The sequence below is a fragment of the Monodelphis domestica genome, chromosome X, assembly GCF_027887165.1.
Source record: "Monodelphis domestica isolate mMonDom1 chromosome X, mMonDom1.pri, whole genome shotgun sequence".
NCBI classification, from domain to species: domain Eukaryota; kingdom Metazoa; phylum Chordata; class Mammalia; order Didelphimorphia; family Didelphidae; genus Monodelphis; species Monodelphis domestica.
The window spans coordinates 25,672,040-25,691,768 of record NC_077235.1 but is presented as its reverse complement, the minus strand read 5'-3'; the positions used below and the strand labels follow the sequence as shown (position 1 = coordinate 25,691,768).

Genomic DNA, 19,729 nt, shown 5'->3' with positions numbered 1-19,729 from the left:
AAGAAAGAAAGAAAGAAAGAGGAGGAAAAAATAGGAGGGAAAGAAACAGAGAAAGAAAGAGAGGGAGAGAGAGAGAGAAAGAAGAGGAAGTAGAATAATACTATAGGAATTCCCACAGTAGAAAAAGAATGAGACCAAAGAGGAGAATAGAAATGATTGCCCTAAGTGATCAGGGATGAAAGAGGATTTGGAAGAGATAACAGGAGAATCATAAGAAGAGTAGCACAGACTTTATGTAGTACTATCGGGGTGTGAAGATCAGTTAAATAGCCATTCCAGTAGTCCAGATGTGAGGAGGTAAGGGCCGAGACTAGAAGAGTGAAATTGGGACCAGAGAGAAATGCAAGTGACATTATGAAAGAAGAATGGACAGGATCTTGTAGCTTATTGAAAGGAAGATGAAAGAAAGACAGACAGATACACAGACAGAGGGAAACCGAGAAAGAGACAAGGATAACAGAATTTTCTGGCTTGAATGTCTGATAGGGGGCTGGCACCTCTCTGGTTTTCTCTCTGTGCAAAATGTGTATGGACTGTGATGTTTTCTCTGTCCTATATCTAGCCCATTATGTGAGTTCAGTTAGCTTTTCTCTGAAAGCACATATGCTCATGTTTTCCTTTTTTCCGTGCTGGCTATGACAACATCGTGGCTTGCTCAAGCTGGTGATTTCTTGGGCCCAACTGCCCCTAATTTCTTCAGCCAAACAGAATTAGAGTTATCTTGTGCTACCTCATTCTTCACTGATGCTTAGCTCAGGACAAAGTTGGACTTGGTTGTGTCATTTCTTTCTTGTAGAGTTTGAGCAATTTGACTGAATCTTTGGGAACGGTATGTTACCTCGAAAGTTACCTGAAAGTCACTGACTTCGTATGTTGTTGAGTTGACCCCCCCCCCCATCCAAACGATCCCTTCTAGAAAATATTACTGTTCTGTAGGCACTTTTCAGTTAAGCATCTGCAGCCTGTGTCAGATAATCACTTTGCAACATGGAAGTTTTTAATAGGAGTTTGCCATTTACCAGCACCATATGGATTATGACTTGGATTATGTTCTTTTGAAAAAATTCTCCTGTATAATTGCCCTCTGCCACTGTAGGAGACATTCAGAAAAACATTCTCCTTCATTAATGTTATTGTCTGTGATGCTGCTTCTTGGAAACATGAGGACAAAAATCTTTCTCCTTCTGATTTAATTTGTATGTACCTAGGGCTGGCTCTAGGCAAAATTATGAGGTAGATGTTGGCATTCCCCCAGCCTCCCTTCTCCATGTATCCTTTCCCCCATTCAGTATGCCTCCGCCCCTCCCCCAGGCCTGCAGTGCCATTGTGCGCCTTTCTCTTCTCCTTGAATCAAAACCAGCTCCCAGGAAAGTATCTAATCACCTAATTCACATAGAGGCAGAAATGACTGAGGAGGCTTACAGTGTTACTATTTCCAGGAGTATTTGAATTTTTAATAGGGAAAGCCTTAGCCAAAGGAATGGATCTCTAACTATGGCATTTCAAGGCTCACCTAATGGGTAGAAGGCTTGGGGAGGGGGGAAAGATGGAGAGAAGTGGAGGGAAAAGGCATTTTAGTGCCCTATAAATAACATCCGAGACCACTCCCCATTCCATCATTATCCACATGTGTAGTCACTGTGTGGTTCCCAGGGGGGGCTTCTGTTGTTCCTTTCTCCCCACCTCTGCTCTTCAAGTACAATAAGCCACAGGGCCCGATTACCCTCTGAGGCAAGTAAAAGGCAGCAGGATTTCACAGCACGGTAAGATTCAGTTAACCTTTGTTAGTTATATTCTTTGGGAAGTGAAATTACATTCTGATGACGAAAATGATAGGGAGGAAAGGTAAAAACAAGAATAGAAGCTGTCACTAGGCTGATTAGAAATGATCCAACTTGGATGAGATTTTTGACTTGGTTATTTATATCTGTGATAGTCCAGGGGTTCAGACTGCAGCTCACCTTTGTATTCTTTAGGGATTGCAAAGCGTCTTACAGATAGATATGTTCTCTTCTTTGATCCTTACAGTAGGCAGGTGCTAGGATTACCTCCAAATGAGAGAGGTTTACTGGCTTGCCCAGAATCCCAGCTGAAAGGTGGAACTTGAACACAGGTTTTCCTGACTTCAAGCCCAACACTCTAACCACAATGTCACCTAGCATCCTCCCCCCTTATATTCTCATCCTTTCCGACCCTTGTCCATCTTCTCCCATAGATATCCTAGAGAGAGCCCACCCAACATGCTGGAGACTTTTGACCTGTCCATTGGTATCCCTCACTCAGAGCATGTCTGGTTAATTTTAGTGGCCAACCCCTTCTTGCACAAGTTACTTGTCAGAGTTACTTTGGGGGCTCTGAGAAAAATAATCAAAGAGGACTGATCAGAGTCCTTCACATAGGCTGAGTACTGTCCTAATTTCAGAAATCTGGACAGAGCTTACAAATAGTTTAGGGATATACAGCAAAACAGTAGATTTTCATAAGTAAGTGGAAGACAGAGTATACTAAGGAATTATTTTGTTGTTGTCCTCTCAAACCAACTGGATCAAAACCAAGAATGATCTTGACATTTGATCCTTTAAAGAGAAGAGTCTACATTTATTTTAGGGAATTAGAGCTTCTACAGACCTAGGTGTTCTGTGGTCTTGGTGGGAAGGGAGAAACTTCCTAGAGTTAGAGATTCAGAGCTGGAAAATGCCTTAGAGGCCATCCAGTCCATTTCTCCCATTTTACAAATGAGTGTTCTAAGTTTAAAGGGGAAAGACTTCCATTGGCCAATATAGCTATATGTGCTTTTCTTTGATCTCTAGCAAGCAATGTCTTCCCAGGGGAAGGTTGGCAACTGTAGCTATAAAAATCCTAGATAGTGGCATTTTTATATATGTTCTTTTTATATACAGTTTCCTTTTTTTAAAATTATAAACTTCATAATCATCTACAAGCATGAACATTCCAACATTCAAGGAATAGAAAAAGGGATTATCTGTGAAACTGAACTGTTATGTGGTTTGATTTTTTTCAAGTATATATTAAAAGAAACACTACGGTAACAAAAAATCCCTGCTTATTTACTTCTGAACTTCTTTTCTTTGTATTCCTTCTTTGTTTCATCATAGCTCTCTTCTGCCTTTTCTTCCCTATCACTATAAACTGTGTTTTCTAAATTGTGGTACTCACATTGTGATTTTTGTTTCTTGGTTTTTTTCCCCTCAAACCTATCCACCAATTATGCAAAATCTTTTGTTATGATTCAGCTAGTAAATTTCCAACTTCTTGCTGTCAATCATTTATTCTTATACACTAATTGGAAGGTTTTTATATTTTTAACCAATTGGTTTAAAACCCATAGAAACTTTACCCATGGAAATTTTTAAATAGGCTAGAAAGTTCTGTTTCCAATTTTTAAAAATGTGAAATGTGCAGCTATGAGAGTTTTTATGGGTGACACACTTGAATCATTTTCAGCAACAAAAGTCTGATTTTTCAATGCCTTACTAATTGTGATGGCTTCCTACTCTCATTAGCTAACATCTCAAGGCACACTCTAGTGTGAAGTTCATTGTTCATGATAGTGAATCTAAATCCACATTTCAAATAAGCTTGATCATTTTGAATGGGGGGGTTGACTTCTCGTTATATCTGATTAGATATTCATTGTTTTTAACCTCATAAGGTGGTTGTCAGAGAATTTCTACCAGGCTTGCATCAGCTAGACCACTGTTTTGTTCACCTGTACTTACACCATTAGTATTTTCTTTACTCCACACATTCTTTGCATGAACCCTTTTTAAGGCAACCATCCATTTTATGAGAGTTAGTTTAGTTAAAATTAGACAACCCAATCCATCAATTTACTTAAACGGGGCTGGATAAGCCACCATACATTATAATATGTTGTTGACCTTACAACAAACGTTGAGTCACTTCCTACCTAGCTCCACTCCTAACCCTTTTATATCATGGAACTCCCTCTTCCCTCATGATTCCTTGTGTAGCATACTGGGCATGTGACCATCTGATATATGGACCAAGTGAGTGAAGGGCCAGTGTTTAGCCATATACTAAAAATTAATAAAAATTTATCTTAATTTAGATAAAAATTTAAATAGTGCTAATCTTTCCCCCCATGTAACCCTAATGGATTATGTTATCCAACCCATTTTAGATCCACTGGTCTAAACCACAAATTTTGACTTTATTTCCCTCTCCTTTGTTCCTTCCTTCTCCTTTCCCTTCCCTATGATATATTATTTAATTGAATTGTTTAGAGTCTAATTTTTAGTTCATTTCTCCAATCCCTGGGTGAGGGTGTTCTGGGAGAGAATTTGAAGTGAAACCCCAAGTTTGGGACAGGTTACCCTTGTCAAACTCCAATAGCTAGCTTAAAAGTAAAAGAGATCTATTCATTTGAATGTAAGTCAAATGGTTAAGTCAAATTGGATGGCTGAGGGAGGCAGAGTGGGTGGAATGCTGCCTCCTAGAGGAATTGTGTTTTGAGATCTTTATACCCTTTCAACAAGGCCTATGTGACTAGAGATAGGATGATGATGGCATGTTACAGGGTCTCTCGAACCCGAGGTGGGGCAGGTGGTATGGCTCAAAGATAAAAATGGTGAACTGTCCAGTTTAGAGGATAATCAGATATCTGGGATATCAAATAGATGTTTATCAGCAGCAGCAAGCTGGGAGGTGCCTATCTGTGCTTATCAATAATGAAGGGAGAGGCCAGAGGGGCTCAAAATCACCTTCTCTAGCATTGTAGGAATGCAAGGAAAAATGAGTCTTTTATGTACACTCTGATCTGGCACACCATCTGGGGGTTTAGGGTGTCTAGGAGAAGCCTGTACCCCCATATCAAGGGGATTATAAAATTTTTGTTAAAAAAGGAAGGGTTCTTCAGATTTCCCTGGAAGCAGAATAAACTGCAACTTCTCAAACTTGTAGCCACTTGGAAGTGGGACAGTTTAGTAAACTCCCCCCACCTTGGGAAAAGAGTTTCAGAGATAGTGCCTTTCCACTCTTACATTACACGTTATTGTAGTGATAAGAATGAGCCTGGAGTCCAGAAAACATAGGTTTGAATTCTAGCTTTGCCACTTAGAGCTATGCAATTTTTTTATTTCTTTTTTTATTTTAAAATGTTAATTTTTTTTTGTCAGTTTCATATAATAATAAACTTCCACACAAGTTTTCCTGTATTATTTAATGGAACTTCTCTCCCTCTCGTTCTTCCCTTCTCCCTCCCCATGCTGGTGGGCAATTCAATCTAGGTTATACATGTATTATTGTGCAACATATATTTCCAAATCATTCATTTTTGTAAGTGAATAATCTTATAAAACCAAAATCCCCAAACACAAAGCCAAATAGAAAAGTTAAAAATGGTACACTTTCCTCTGCATTCTGACTCTCCTTTCTCTGGATATGGGGAGCATTCTTTGTCTTAAGTCCCTCAGAATTGTCCTGATCATTGTATTGCTGAGAGTAGCAGAGTCTATTACAGTTGATCATTCCATAATATTGCTGTTACGGTGTACAATGTTTTCCTGGTTGAACTGAGCAACTATTGACGCCATTTCACTTGTTGACTTAGTTTCTTTATCTATCAAATGAGAATAATACTTCAAGCACTTAACTCACAAGTTGTGTGAGGCTCAAATGAGATACTATGTTTGTGAACTTTAAGGACATTCCTAAAAGTCTGTTTTTATTCTGAGATTGTGTGGATGGGAGGTTTCAATAGACAGATATGTTCTGGGACCAGAACAGTAACTCCTGGAGTCACTCATTTAAAGCCTCTCATCCTGGCTCCTGTCTGAGGCAGATGGATGTTACCCACAAAGGCTACCAGTACCAGGGAGAGAACTTGGAGGAGGAATCAGCTTTCTGCAGGCATGTGTGGGGAAAACACTGTCCCTAGTGCTGAGGGGAGAGGCAAGTCGAATGTGTGACATTTCTTTCAACATCTATTATTGTCATCAGCTCTTCTGAGTCTTCTACTCTCTAGGGCTAATGAAGACCATATACTTGTGAGAAAAGAACTAACTGTCAACTGGAGCAAAGAATTGATGATCTATTTCATTTCATGAGTCAGAACATAACTTGAGAAGCCTATAACTCACATCTTAATGGAAACACAGGGGATTGCCTCTCTTGGCAGTTAATATGTCTGTAAGACCTCAAAGGGGTTAAAGCAAATACATGTTTCATTTGGTAAAATATGTCCTTCTTGGCCTCATAGGAAATTCGGTTTTGTAGGATGTGTGAAGAGTAGAAAAATATACCTGGCTCTCATTTTGATTGCTTGCCCTAAAACAATTGGCTGCATATTATTAATGATCACAAATGTTGCATTAGCATTTCCATGGTGAGCTCTTTTTTATATGAATAAACCCTTTTCTTTTTTATTTAAAGAATATTCTTAGGCATATATTCCACAAAAATTAGAGGGAAAGTACCCCCATGTCCCTTATTCTGAATGAATTGCCCAAATTGCATGCCTTATGTTGTATTTACATTCTGAAAAGGATTATGCTCTCTGTAGAGGTTATACAAGAATAAATAATGTTAGATAAAATTTCCAGGATGGGAAAATGCATTCCTAGTTTTGTGCCCTTTGAAATAGACCAAAGCAAAACTGATGTTTATATGATACTTAATCTTTTTTATAGGACTTCTACAATGATATTAGGATTTTCAAGGAAAGTATGCATTTATAAATCTAATTAGGAATAGAATATGAAAGGGTGAATAAAAGCTTATTTTTCTATGCATTAACTTGATGTAGTAAATATTCTGCTTACCATTATAGTTTTGTTTGATATTTCCTTTATCAAATAATAATATATTATATTTCCACTTCAAAATGGTTGCAGCCTAGTAGGTAATAATTATTGAGTGAGAAGTTTTGGGCTGAAACATGTAATTCGTCTAGGGACAAGCATTTGTCTCTCTTTTTTAATCACTTGTAAATGTACCCAGATGAGTAGAAAGCAGAAAATTCCTCTTCCCTTATAAACATAGGTAGATGACATTAAACTACCAAATATGAGGGCCTGCCTTCATTACATCAGCTTTGGAAATAAATTAAAATTATTTCAAAATGGAAAACTACAGGTGAGACAGAAACATTGACACAGAATAAGATCTAATAATAGTAGTATTACCTTGTATTTGTAAAAATATTTAACACATTTTAAAGCATGTTCATCTCTATTATTTCCAAACAAAAATTATGTGGCAGATGCTGACCATTTCTACTGAGGATAAGCCAAGCCAAGAGGAATTTGGTTTAAGCTATAGTCTGTAGCTAGAAACCTTTATTTTTAGTAGAATAGTGCCTATCAATTATTCAGGGACTGATTAGCTGGCCTGTCCTTTCCCTAAAGTCTTTTCTCTGCTTGTTAACATTTCTACCTTCCTGGGTTTGGGGAGAGGAAATAAAATGGAAATTCAAGTCAGTTGCTGTTTCTGCTTGTTAGTAATTCTGGTGAAAGGTTTAGTGGAGGAAGAAAAGAGTGCATTATTTTGAATAAAACAGTCTTGCTTTTTTTCCACATTTTCCAATCATCCTCAAATTCCTAACTTCCATGAAAAAGAATTGTGAGACTCCTTTATCTGATTGTAATCTTCTCTCCCTATGCCTAATTCTTCCTAAAAGTCCCCTTCATCATCACTGTGACCTCCAAACCATCTATCCCACTATACCATCCCAGGCCATCAGCTCTGCTTCAACTACATCCTCTTCCTTTCCCAGTATCATCCTCTTGGTGAATAGTGTCTCTTATAGTATCTTCTCTACTCTCAAATGCCTTGACCACTTGTCTTGCCAAATCCCAAAACTGGATGATTCCCACTATCAGCCTACCTTAGTCCCACTTGTACAACTGAACAGAACTAGGGGAAGTCACACAACTGTGTTGACGCAATCTGCTACAAATTTATGTTGTCTAATCCCAACTGGGCCCTAAATTCAAGCAAGGCAATCTCTTTATTGCTATCTAATTGATTCTCTCTCCCCTCTCTCCAATGGCTATTATAAACACTGTTTTCTCTCCTGAAGGCTCTCTCATACCACCCCTCCCTTCCCCTTTTGGCTGAAGTCATACTTGGCTGAAAAATCAAAACAATTCATCCTCTTAAGACAGAATTTCCTCCTTGTCTCTCAACTCTTTGACCTCATACCCCATCATTTCCTCATTTCATCTTTACTTCAGTTTCTAATGAAGAGGCAGACCTTCTCATCAAGGCCAAATCCTTCATATGTACCCTTGATTCCATCTTCTTCTGCACAACTGCATCATTATCATCCCTGCCTATGATCGTCATGTCTTCCCCTACTCTGCTATTGTGGCTATTCTAAAGTTGACTATCATTTTCATAACATTTCTCTATTATATTACTTTTTTAAAAATCCTGTTTGCTTTAAACAAGACCTCAAATTTCTACCCCAGTCACCCTCAAAGCAAAAGACAAAACCCTTTACAAACATATATAGTCAATCAAAACTAATTTCCACATAAACCATGCCTAAAAATATATTTGTCTTATTTTAAATTCTGAGTTCTTCATCTCTATCAGCAGGTGGGTAATATGTTTCTTTATTAGTCCTCTGGAATTCTGGTCAGTCATTATGCTGATGGGATTTCAGCACAATAGTATTCCATTACCATTAACTTATTGATCTATTCCCCAATTTATGGGCACCCCCTTAAATTCTCAATCTTTTCCATCACAAAGAGAGCTATAAATATTTTTGATTATCCTTGGTTTATTTTACTTAGCACTAATCCTTCTCTTAATCTATCCTTTCTCTAATTTACCTTCCCTCCTTCTCCCCTTTCCTTCCTATTTCCCTATTGAGTATAATATATTTTTGTTTTCAGCTATATGTATGTGTGTGTATTCTTCCTTCTTTTGACCAATGCCAGCTGCTCCCCTCAGTCCCCTCCTCTTTGTTCGTGTAGAAATCTACTTATATGCCCTAATTGTGTGAGATACATTTCCCTGAACTTCCTTTTCCTTCCTCCCACCCCCAGTATATTTCTAGTCCTCTCTCCAGAATCACTCCCATACCTTGTCAATTTGATTTGCCATCACTGTCTTAGGTTATTGTGGCTCTGTAAGGCTGAAATTAAAATTCACCTATTTGATTAGAGATTCAGCATGGTATTCTGGACTGAGTTCTGGGTGTAGAGTCAGAGAACCTGTTTCTACCTGTGTAATATTTGACAAGTCACTTCCCTTCCCTTGGTCTCAGTTTCCTCAGCTGCATAATCTGATCCCTTTCTGCTCCAATTCTGTGATCTACGTAAACATGTAAATATATCAAAGAAGTGCTTAACCTTGTGCCTTCTCTCCCCCCACCCCTTTTTTTTATTTCAGAACCATGAACTAGAAACTGAAAATCTGAGAGCACTTGCCCACAGACTTAATGTGGCTGCAAAAGGCCTCCAGGGCTTTCTAGCTGGAAGAAGGAGGAGTGGCCTCTCTGATGGTAGAACATTGAGACAACTACCAAATAATTGTCTCACTGCCGTGGTTGACCTGATTGGTGTCGCCAAGAAATTACTGGCCTGGCTCGACAGGTAATTCTAAGCTTATGATCCTTCAAGTCCTAGAGTAGTTCTGGCTGACTGGCTGTCTGTCTTTCCCACTTTAGGTTAGAGTTTAGAAATGTGTCAGTTGCTTGACATTTTATAACCTCTGATGTCGTACATTCAATTTTAGTTTTGTAATGCCTCTTCCCATTAGGCTCAGGTTTCTATAGGATATAGGGCCAGACTGCAGCATGGGCAAGCTTCCTCATTAAACAAGGTAGATGGAATGGAAGACACTGGGCTTTGAGTCTCAGCTCTGACACGAGCCTTTTGACCTTAGGAAAGTCATTTCTCTCATCTATCTCAATTCTAAAATGGAAAGAATGATCTTGAAGGCCACTTCCAACTCTCATATGCCATGAATACACTTTAAAATTTAGATCTATGAAAAAGACACATTACAAAAAATATTTTTGCAAAAATAAAGTTATGTGCCCCACAAACTAATTTACTTGAGTTTTCATTTTGTTAGCTCCAGTGGTGCATGTAAACATGGATTATATTTGCTGTAGCTTTTGAGGAATGTATCTTTGCATAAAGCACAATGGAAAACATTCTAAGAAGGCAAATATCTAAAACAGAGGACCTGTGATTGAACTTTTGATTATTCAGGATTGGTTCTGGTTCTGCTTTTATATGGGCCTTTTATTTATCCTTCTCCTGAATGGACAGGAAAAGAGAGAAAGCTGTTCCTATGCTATTCCTCTGTCACACATCACTCATACAAAAGAACTGACCTATTTGGATTAATCTGAACTACTTAGAGCAACCAAAATGCTAGACATTGATTCTCTCTGTGACTTGGGCTAATTGAGATTGGCATTTGTCTGTTTTCCTCTAACTAAGCAGGAAATTGGCCTTAGAGTGCAGTCTCCTAAAGTCTGGTCCTGTTCTATGTATAGTTATGACATGAAGATGTCCATTTCTCAGTCACCAAATTAGACTTGACTCCAGTCACTTCTAGCTGAAAGACTACCCTCAACTCTCAATTATGTGCACCAAGAGAACACTGGTCTGGATAATGTGCCTGGGGCTTCCCTCCTAGCTATTGCAGAGCCCCAGAGACAAAGACATCTAATTGTGGGAGATAGAGGTTTGCCATTTCACATCTGGGAAGTGTAAATGGGTAGGTCATGAACTCAGATGTTTACTTCTGCTCCTTTTCCAGGCTAGTCTCCCCTCCCTCCCATTTTGTAGATAAAGAAACTGAGACCTCTTAGAAAACAGGCCACTTTTCATTTGCTTATTTTTCAGTCAATCCTTGATTGACCAAAAAAATGAACACTAAAGAAGTTAGTAACTGCTACTGCCAGAGGAAAGTTAAATGGAAATTTCTTCTTTTTCTTCCCATCCTGGTTACAACCAGTGGACTGGCATTTTGTTATAACTGCTCAGAGAATAGTATAATAGAATAACTGGCAAGGAACTTAAAGATGTTAGAGTTCAACTTCCTCATTTTACAAATGAAGAAATTGAGGCCAAGAAAGGCTAAATGACTTTCCTGAGGTCACACAACTGATTAGCATCAGGCCTGAGAGGAGAACTTATGTCTCTTCATTTCCTGTCCAGGACCTTTCCTGATATGCCATGCTTCTTCTCACATGGGGATCAGAGAAAGCAGAACAATTGGGATTTCTGTGATGCAGCAGAATAGGACTCAGAATGACAAAAAAGGGGGACCGATTAAGTGATAGAGAGAGGAAAGGGCTCCCAACTTGGGCCATGTAATCTCCAACATGGATAATTGAGAGATTGACTGGACTGAATTTTCTTCTTTTATTCCTTTCTCATAAGGTATTTCTTCCATCACAAAATTCATATCCAGTTGTCAGCACTAATTAATATTCTTTAAGAATCAGAAATTTAAGAAAGTCTATAGCACACATTACTGGTGAGGGGGAAGGTTTGCTTTCAGCCCTTTTCCTTTAATGTGCTCTTCAAGGCAGATACCCCTTTTCTGAAACAAGATAGTCTTTCTGTATAAAATGACATCATTGAACAGCCTTCCATTATTTCAAATTTATTTCTATGGGTTTTTGAACTCTTGGTTAACTTAAAGCCTTGAGCTTTTCAGATTCCCATAGCCATTTCTTAAAGGGCCAATAACTGTATGACTACATGGTGTAAGATTAAGGGATGTCAGAAGGGCCCTTAGAAGTCATTAGTCCAACCTCTTCGTTTTACCGATGAGAAAACTGAGCCTTAAAAGGACTGTACCGAGGCGATACAACTTGTTAGTAGCCCAACCAAGAATTTGATCCATCTTTTTTCAGATCCTTGATCTGATGTTCTTTCTCTTCTAACCAGGGTTCAGGTTTCCTTATTTAACTTCCCCTTTGTGCCATTACCATGGCGGGTTCAGAAAAGTGTTTTAGAATCTCCAGATTTCTGTAGTTGTGATGATAGTGAAAGAGGGATTGTAGTCCATATGCCTAAAATGCAAGGTGGGGTGCTAGGAGCTGAAGGTGTTTGCTAGAAGTCCCTCTCTTGCTTTCCAAACCTCACAGCCCCAATCGCATCTGATTTTGCAAAGTTCTTCGAGGAAACTCCAGATGCCGTTGGAAGTTGTGCCAGTGACTCATTAGGGACGCTCTTCTGAGTCAGTTTCAGAGCAGCTAGCAGCATGGGGTTTGAACACAGTTGGGGCCTTGAGATGGTGTGTTTCAGCTGAGGTACAAATTGGAGAACTCAATCATTCATGCCCATTAACGCTCCTGGTTTAGCTTTTACCTGAGTGGCCTAGCCAAATTGCATTTCCCATATAATAATTAGATTTCCCCTTTTCAAAATTGCCTGGTGAGGAGTGTCAATTGGAGGAGGTGCTCCTTATTTTCTTTCTAAAACTTGTTAGAGGAGTGTTGCTGGGGAAAAGTGGTTTCTGTGTTTCAACCTGGAATTGGCTTTATTTCTATGGCAGCTGAGTAAAGCCCTATATGTTTAGTCTTTGAAGTGTTCTGGGAATCTGCAAGAGAAAAATGCTATTAAAATGTAAATTTTCAATTATTAGTGTTAATATTGAATTTCTCTCAAATTGAGATTCAAAGGTATTATTTGACCTGCTTCAGTCTGGCTTAATCAAATCCATGTTTTGAGGCCTAAAATTCATTTCAGCTTTATTAAAAAGGAGGCTATAGATCTGATGAGTCATCTCTGTAATAGAGGTAGTGACTTATTTTGGTGAATTGGAGCTAATTCAAGAGTTTAATTCAAAAGCTCATCACGAAAACAAAGAAGAAAGCCAGTCACATGGGCTGCTCCCAAGAGTAATCTCTTCTTCACATCTTCTTTGTTTTCTTTTGTTCAATGTTCATGACCTCAAGAATGAGTTATTTGGACTTGCTGACTGTCAGGTTAAAAAGAAGAGATTAGTTTTGCAGACACTACAAGCCTAGGTCCTGGTAACAACTTCATGTTCACCACTTTCTAAGTGATAGAACGAACACTGTCCCGTCCCTAGGGTTTCCTTTGGTTTTGTCTTTACACGATGTTCCCAAATGCCAGTCTTGGAATTTCAAATTCATTTTCTGGAAATTGCTTGTTTTATTCTAAGCATGGTGCTAGTGCCAAGACTACAAAGACAGACAAAATTGCTTTTGCCCTCAATGAGCTTATTGTCCACTGGGGGATGCAACATGAACACAGAAAAGGGTTATCATGGATGGACAATCAAAGAAGGAAAGGTCTAACCCAGACAAAATGCTGCAAGACTTTTGGAGGTGGTTATGAATACGAATAACTGGGGGGGATATTTTGATCAGTGCCTAAATATTATTGTTATTGTCTAAATGGGTATATATAATATGTGCATCTATGTATATACATACCTATATATATATATATATTATATATATATATATATATATATATATATATATACTATATCCTTTGGAATTTACAACTATAGAATTCAAGAAACTGATTCCTAGAGGAGAAAACTGTCTAATAATAGTCATGATAAAGTTTGGCAATTGAAAACCATTTAGTTGAATGCGACCCAAAACTTATAAATCTTGTATGCTTAATGGGAAGATCTCAAAGCCTCACTTCAAATTGTCAGTGGTCTGTGATTTTGCCTTGGTGGTTTACTGGCCATTGGTCCAGAGTTCCTAATGGCCTAGCTAAGGTGGAGGGAGGGTGGCAAAGAAGGGGAAGGAAAGGCCAAGAGAATTGTGTTCACATGTTTCATGTCTGGAAGGAGCCATAGGAAAGTATCTTGTGCTTTTTGGCAGCTAGTGTTGCCACATGGAGGTTTTATAAACTTAATTTTAAAAAGTGTTTTGAAATGTTGCCCCAAACCACATGTACTTCCAGAGTTGGCCTCCAGAAAATGGCCCTTCAATTGATGAATTCCCTCCTCCCTGTCACCCCCGAGGGCTGGCAGCATTACAACCTACAAAGCTGGAATCAGAGTCTTAAATGGCTCTTTCTTGCTAACTCTCGAAATAAAATAGCATTTCTCTTGTTAAAATAAATATGGATTTGGCATTGTTGCTCATTACTTTATATTTACATATGATCCTCTGAAAATACCCCTTTTACAATGGGGAAGGATGGGGCAAACCTTATGAAAGGTAAAACAGTTTTATGACCTCATCAAAAATCCTGTGGATTTACATGGCTCCAATCATGACAGACCATAGAGCACCTTCCTCAGCTATATTATGGGACAAAAATGGTTGAAGCCATGGAAAACATCTCACTGACCAACATAAATATAAGCTTTCTCCTGTAGAAAACAGCCATTACTCTTTGACATGGAAGGTTGGCATCTAGAATTTAACTGGATTTGGGGGGGGGGAATGCTCTAATGACTATAGCCATTGCAGAGGATCACTGGCTTAGTTCCCCCAGAGGATTAATTAGACTGTTATTGGCATTAGGTATAAATGGCAAGAGATAATGCTCAATGCAACCCAGATTGATGGAGGTTTCTATTATCCTTCTCTGGCAGGCTTCCATTTGTCACTGTAGCAGAATACGGGGTCCTGAAAAACAAAATTGTTCAACTCTGCCTGCAATTAACGACTATTGTTCAACAGGTAAAGCTACTTTATCAGGTATTAACTGTGTTATTCTTATTCTATATATTTATGTCCAGTGAAAAGCTTGTCTGTTGTTATTTTGCAATGTCTCTGATAGCTATACTTCATTTTCTGTTTGTACCAATGCCACCTTACCGTTCAAACCTTTTACCTAGACTGTTGCAGTGTAGCTGTTTGTTGTTCAATCATTTCCAAATGCATACAACTCTCTGTGACCCCATATGGGGTTTTCTTGGCAAAGATATTGGAGTGGTTTTCCCATTTCATTCTCCAGTGGAATTTGAATTTGAACTCAGGTCTTCCTGACTCCAGGCCTAGCACTCTATCCACTAAACCACCTACCTCCCAAACCATTTCAGTAGTCCCTTTGTCTCCATATTTCCAACTTCTTCCCTCCCAAAAAATTCTTTATATTGCTACCAGTCTAGAATACTATGAATTACCAGGGGAAAGTTATGAACCTCTCTAGCCCTCTCTGGAAGGAGAAAGGAAGGAAGGATTTATTGAGGACCTGTGATGTGCCACGCACTATGCTAAGCACTTTACAAATATTATCTCATTTGATTATTACAATACCCCTAAAAAAGGTGCTAATATTATCCTCATTTTACAGTTGAGGAAACTAAAGCAGACATAGGTTAAGTAACTTGCCCAGGATCACATAGCTAATAAGTATCTAATGTGGGAATTGAACTCAGATCTTCCTGACTCCAGGCCCAGAGCTCTATCTACTGCAACACCTAGCTGCAGAAAACAGGCAGGCCTTAGTGAGTGGTGCCCCTAGGTGTTCCATTATACCAGCCTTCAAGTGGAGAACAAACTACAATCAGGTTTATGGGAATCCTAGGGTTTGAGTTCTCATTTAATCAATTTCCCTTTCTTTTTCCTCCAACCAAAGCATAGTTATCAAACTATTCAAGCATCCAAAAAGAAGCTCCTCCATTTTTGAAAGAAACAGCAGCATTCCCACAACTGGATTCAGATTTATTTTCTTATATTAAGAAGGGTCATATCAATAGATATAATAACTGTGATAAGAATGCAATATTCTGGAAGCAATAAGGTATAAAGGTATAAAGGAAGGTATAAAATATGCAATCCAAAGACCACATGTGGCTGACAACATTTCCACATACTTTCTGTCTAAACAGTTTAAAGTCTAATTGGGAAATATTTAACAAAAAAAAAATACAATAAAACATAGGTAATGTAAATACGTGCTTTTCTAAGTCAACACATGGCCTATAAGGATCATTATGTATGATTTAGTGAGTCCCATTTCTAATTGAGTTTGACACCACTGGCATGGAGTATCTTTGAACATTTCATTATTAAAAACCTTTAATGAACTCCTAAACTGAAATACAAAGATATGAGACCAAGTCTCTTCCTTTAAGGAGCTCAAAAGATATAGTTGAGACATCATAAATGCAAAGATACAAATAACAGGAGAAGGTAGAATCAGTTGAATAACAAATGAATCGGTCAAAAAATAAGTCTGCCTAGAGTTTAGAAAAAGAAGCAATTGCTAAAGGCTGGCATGGTTGGAGAAGGCTTCACAGAGGAGATGGGACTTAAGCTACGTCTTAAAGGAAGAATTGGACTCAGATAAATTGGAGGTTGAAGTGAGAAAGATTCTTAAGTGGGAATGCCAATCAAAAGCCTGAGGAATAATAAAGAGAATAGGTTATTAGAGTGGGATGTGCTTTGTGTTAGTTAGGGATTGCCTCTCCACTGTTTTTACTTGCTTAACCTAGCTCTTCCTTCCTTGTTCTCATTTGAGCACAACTGTGGAGAGGAAATTATGTAAGCGTTTTGGTCCTGATCTGCCATCACCCTCATTGATCTTAGATATTCTCATCCCAATTTACTAACGATCACTGACTCACCCAGAGTTATATAGCAATCAATGGCAAAGTTAATTGGAATCTCTATTTGGTAACATTTCTGTTAGCTGGTACCACTTAAAAAGAAGACAGCTTTAAATGAATCTGCAGGTGGCATGAGTATATCTGAAAATTGGCTTCCTCTTGCTCTTATAACATTTTTAAATTGGTGATCTTTGGGTTTAGTACATCTTTCTTTTTCTTTTTCTTTTTTTATATAAACCCTCACCTACCATCTTGGAATCAAAACTGTGTGTTGGTTCTAAGGCAGAAGAGTGGTAAGGGCTAGGCAATGGGGGTGAAGGGACTTGCCCAGGTTCTCACAGCTGGGAAGTGTCTGAGGTCAGATTTAAACCCAGGACCTCCCATCTCTAGGCCTGGCTCTCAATCCACTGAGCTACCCAGCTGCCCCATCTTTCTTTTTCTAAGTTTCGGACTTGGGGCTCAAACATTTTTAGTAAAGAGAATGACAACCCCTCTTTCTTCCTGCAGAATTTGCAGGACTTAGAAGTTAATAGTCTTGTAACCATAGCCCAGGGAATGGAGGAAGGATATAGAGATAATGAAAAAGAGATGAAAGGATTCAGTTGAATAATGGTAGAAGAGTGAGGGAGGGCTAGCTCTTTCCACTCCAGCTCCTCATTTAAGTTAAGTCATGGTCTACCCTGGCAAGGACAAACACATTAGAAGACTCCTTGTGATCAGGTAATTGCTTTTGCTATTTCAAGACAGGAGGAAAAACAGGGGAAAGGAAGAGAGTTGTACACGGAAAATATTTTTCATAATTTTCTTCTCAAAATGAGTATAAAAACATGTGTATGTATTGGAGGAATGAGTAAAAATAATATACCTTTTCAAGGGACTCATAGGATAGACTGAAAAATATTAGTGTTCGTAGGAAGTAAAAATCAATTCCCCAAAATTTATCTTTAATATCTTCAAAACTGTTCCCATTAACTGAATTCATTTCTCTGACCACTTTAATCAACTGTTTGAAGGAATTGGCCCCAACTCCTTTTCTTGGTATGCTTACCTATGATAAACCAAATCAGCTTTCTCTTAGCCAAACCTGTTCACCCCAGTCTAAAGACTACAGCCTTGTGGGCCAAAAATACTCCTTGGGTCGAGGAGCAAGAGGACCCCACCTTGTAACTGTGTATCAGCTCATACACATGTTGAGTAGCCATAGTATACTAACTGGATACTTTATAGAAAAATAGAAGAAAATGAAGATATAATGTCCCTGATCTTTAGGGACCAGTAGCATACCCTGCGATTCTGTTTCTTCCTTAACATTTATGCCTGTGTGATCTAAGCCCACAATAAAATGCCTTTTCTGTCTAAAGTTTCTTAAACCACTCAAATAAATGTCCTTAAGTGCTACTAGCCACGCTGACTTGACCGAATACTTTTTTGTGCCACCTCAGGGGAGAAAGTAGAATAAAATGAGAAGAGATTAAGAGAATTTAACCCCAAAGTGCTAATAAAAAGTATTATAAAGTATTATATTGTCCCATATTTGGGGCCTCATGAGGATGCCTTTCTGTTATCTTCTATTACCTAACCTCATGTTCTTTTTTTTTAAAAAAAGAACCCTCACCTTCCATCTTAGAATCAATACTGTATATTGGTTCCAAGGCGGAAGAGGGGTAAGGGCTAGGCAGTGGAGATTAAGTGACTTGCCCAGGGTCACACAGCTGGGAAGTGTCTGAGGCCAGATTCAAACTTGGGATCCCCCATCTCTAGGCCTGGCTCTCAATCCACTGAGCCACCCAGCTGCCCCCATCATGCTCTTTTTGTAACAAGCCTGTATTTTGTGGTTGTCTGATTCATGGGTGGACACCTGAGAAGGAGAATTAGAAACTGAATGAAAATGGGTAAAGGGGATAGAGGGGGGGGTAACATAATAAAGGAAGAAAGACGCAGAGACAAAAGTTGAACAACATGGGCTCCATTGTGAGTGCTCCTCTTGATGGTGTTAGAGAGAGAGAGAGAGCTGCATGTGTTCCCAAACTTTTATTGAAGAATCCAGGGATGTGGAGTGGGAGGTAGCTAATGAATATGTGACATGGCATAGGATTTAACATTGGCTCAATTGATAACCACGTAATTATAGAGGAGGAGGTTAATCAAACGTGTAATTTGGTATGGAATGTGGTCTAACAAGAAGGTACTTAGGACCCTGTGGCAGCTAATGTCCTGCTCAGGAATTCTTTTGACCTTTGGACTGAAGATTTGGAAATACAATAATCAAGAATTAACATGACCTAGAGTCTGGTACATGAGCACATAGGTTCCAATATCAATATATCAATTATACTTTCAAGATGATAATGTATCTGGGATGCCACATATTTTTAATGGAAAACTTAACAGTGTTACCAATCTCAACTTCACTTAGTTGCACAGATAACTCATTAGAAAATAAAAATGAAAATGTATCACTGTTTCTTCCACTGAAGAGCTTGGTCTTCACATGTGAGTTATATATTAACTTTTAGATAGGCCTAGTTTTGGGGCCTAGAGTTATGATTTTATATGTGTGGGAAATGCCTGTGAACAAACTCTTCCAAAGTGGCAACTTACTTATAATTTAGCCTTAGAGGGTTGCCTGGGACATTGAAGTATTTTTATCTCAGTTTTCCAAATGAGAAAATTGAGGCTTGTAGAAGTTCAATGACTTGCTCCAGGTCACAGAGCTAGTAAGTTACAAGTCCAGAACTTCAGCCCAGATCTTTTGGCTCCAAATCAATGTTCTTGAAAATTCATTCATTCTACAAAGAACAAGAATAATTTGAGGTTTCTTTGTGCTTAGAAGCTGAAATATTTGTGGATTCAAAATAAGACACAAAGGAGTGGATTTATTATGCACAAATTAAAGAAATCTAAGAAAGGAGACCTTGATTATTATCTCTGTCATCTTTGGAGCCTTAATGTTCAAAATGATAGGGACACCATGCCACTTGACTCTGGAAGGGAAGAGGTATTCTCATAGGACCCAGTGGGTAGCTTCATTTTTTGCATTTGGTGTCATCTGAGCATTGACTCAGGTAAAGGGTAACTATTAACTATTAACACTATTAACTATTAACACTATTAAAACTATTAACAGCTTGGTGTGGTCCAAGGTTGTCCGTCCCTGACAACCGCACCTTACCCCTTCTGTGATGGCAGCTCAGTGACTGTGGCAAGAAATATGGTA

At 38.6% G+C, this 19,729-nt stretch overlaps 1 protein-coding gene across 11 annotated transcripts in view; it reads left to right on the top strand.

Annotated features, from left to right (window-relative positions):
* The window catches only part of LOC103106019 (connector enhancer of kinase suppressor of ras 2-like), a 526,863-nt gene that overhangs the window by 202,463 nt on the left and 304,671 nt on the right, over positions 1 to 19,729 (top strand). For 6 of the 11 annotated variants that reach the window (XM_056808958.1, XM_056808963.1, XM_056808961.1 and 3 more), the window contains exons 3-4: positions 9,385 to 9,587; positions 14,551 to 14,638. In XM_056808958.1, coding sequence (XP_056664936.1) covers positions 9,385 to 9,587; positions 14,551 to 14,638 — 291 coding nt within the window. Of the gene's footprint in view, positions 1 to 9,384; positions 9,588 to 14,550; positions 14,657 to 19,729 lie in introns of all 11 variants that reach the window. The other 5 variants (XM_056808954.1, XM_056808962.1, XM_056808960.1 and 2 more) reach the window with 1 other exon arrangement.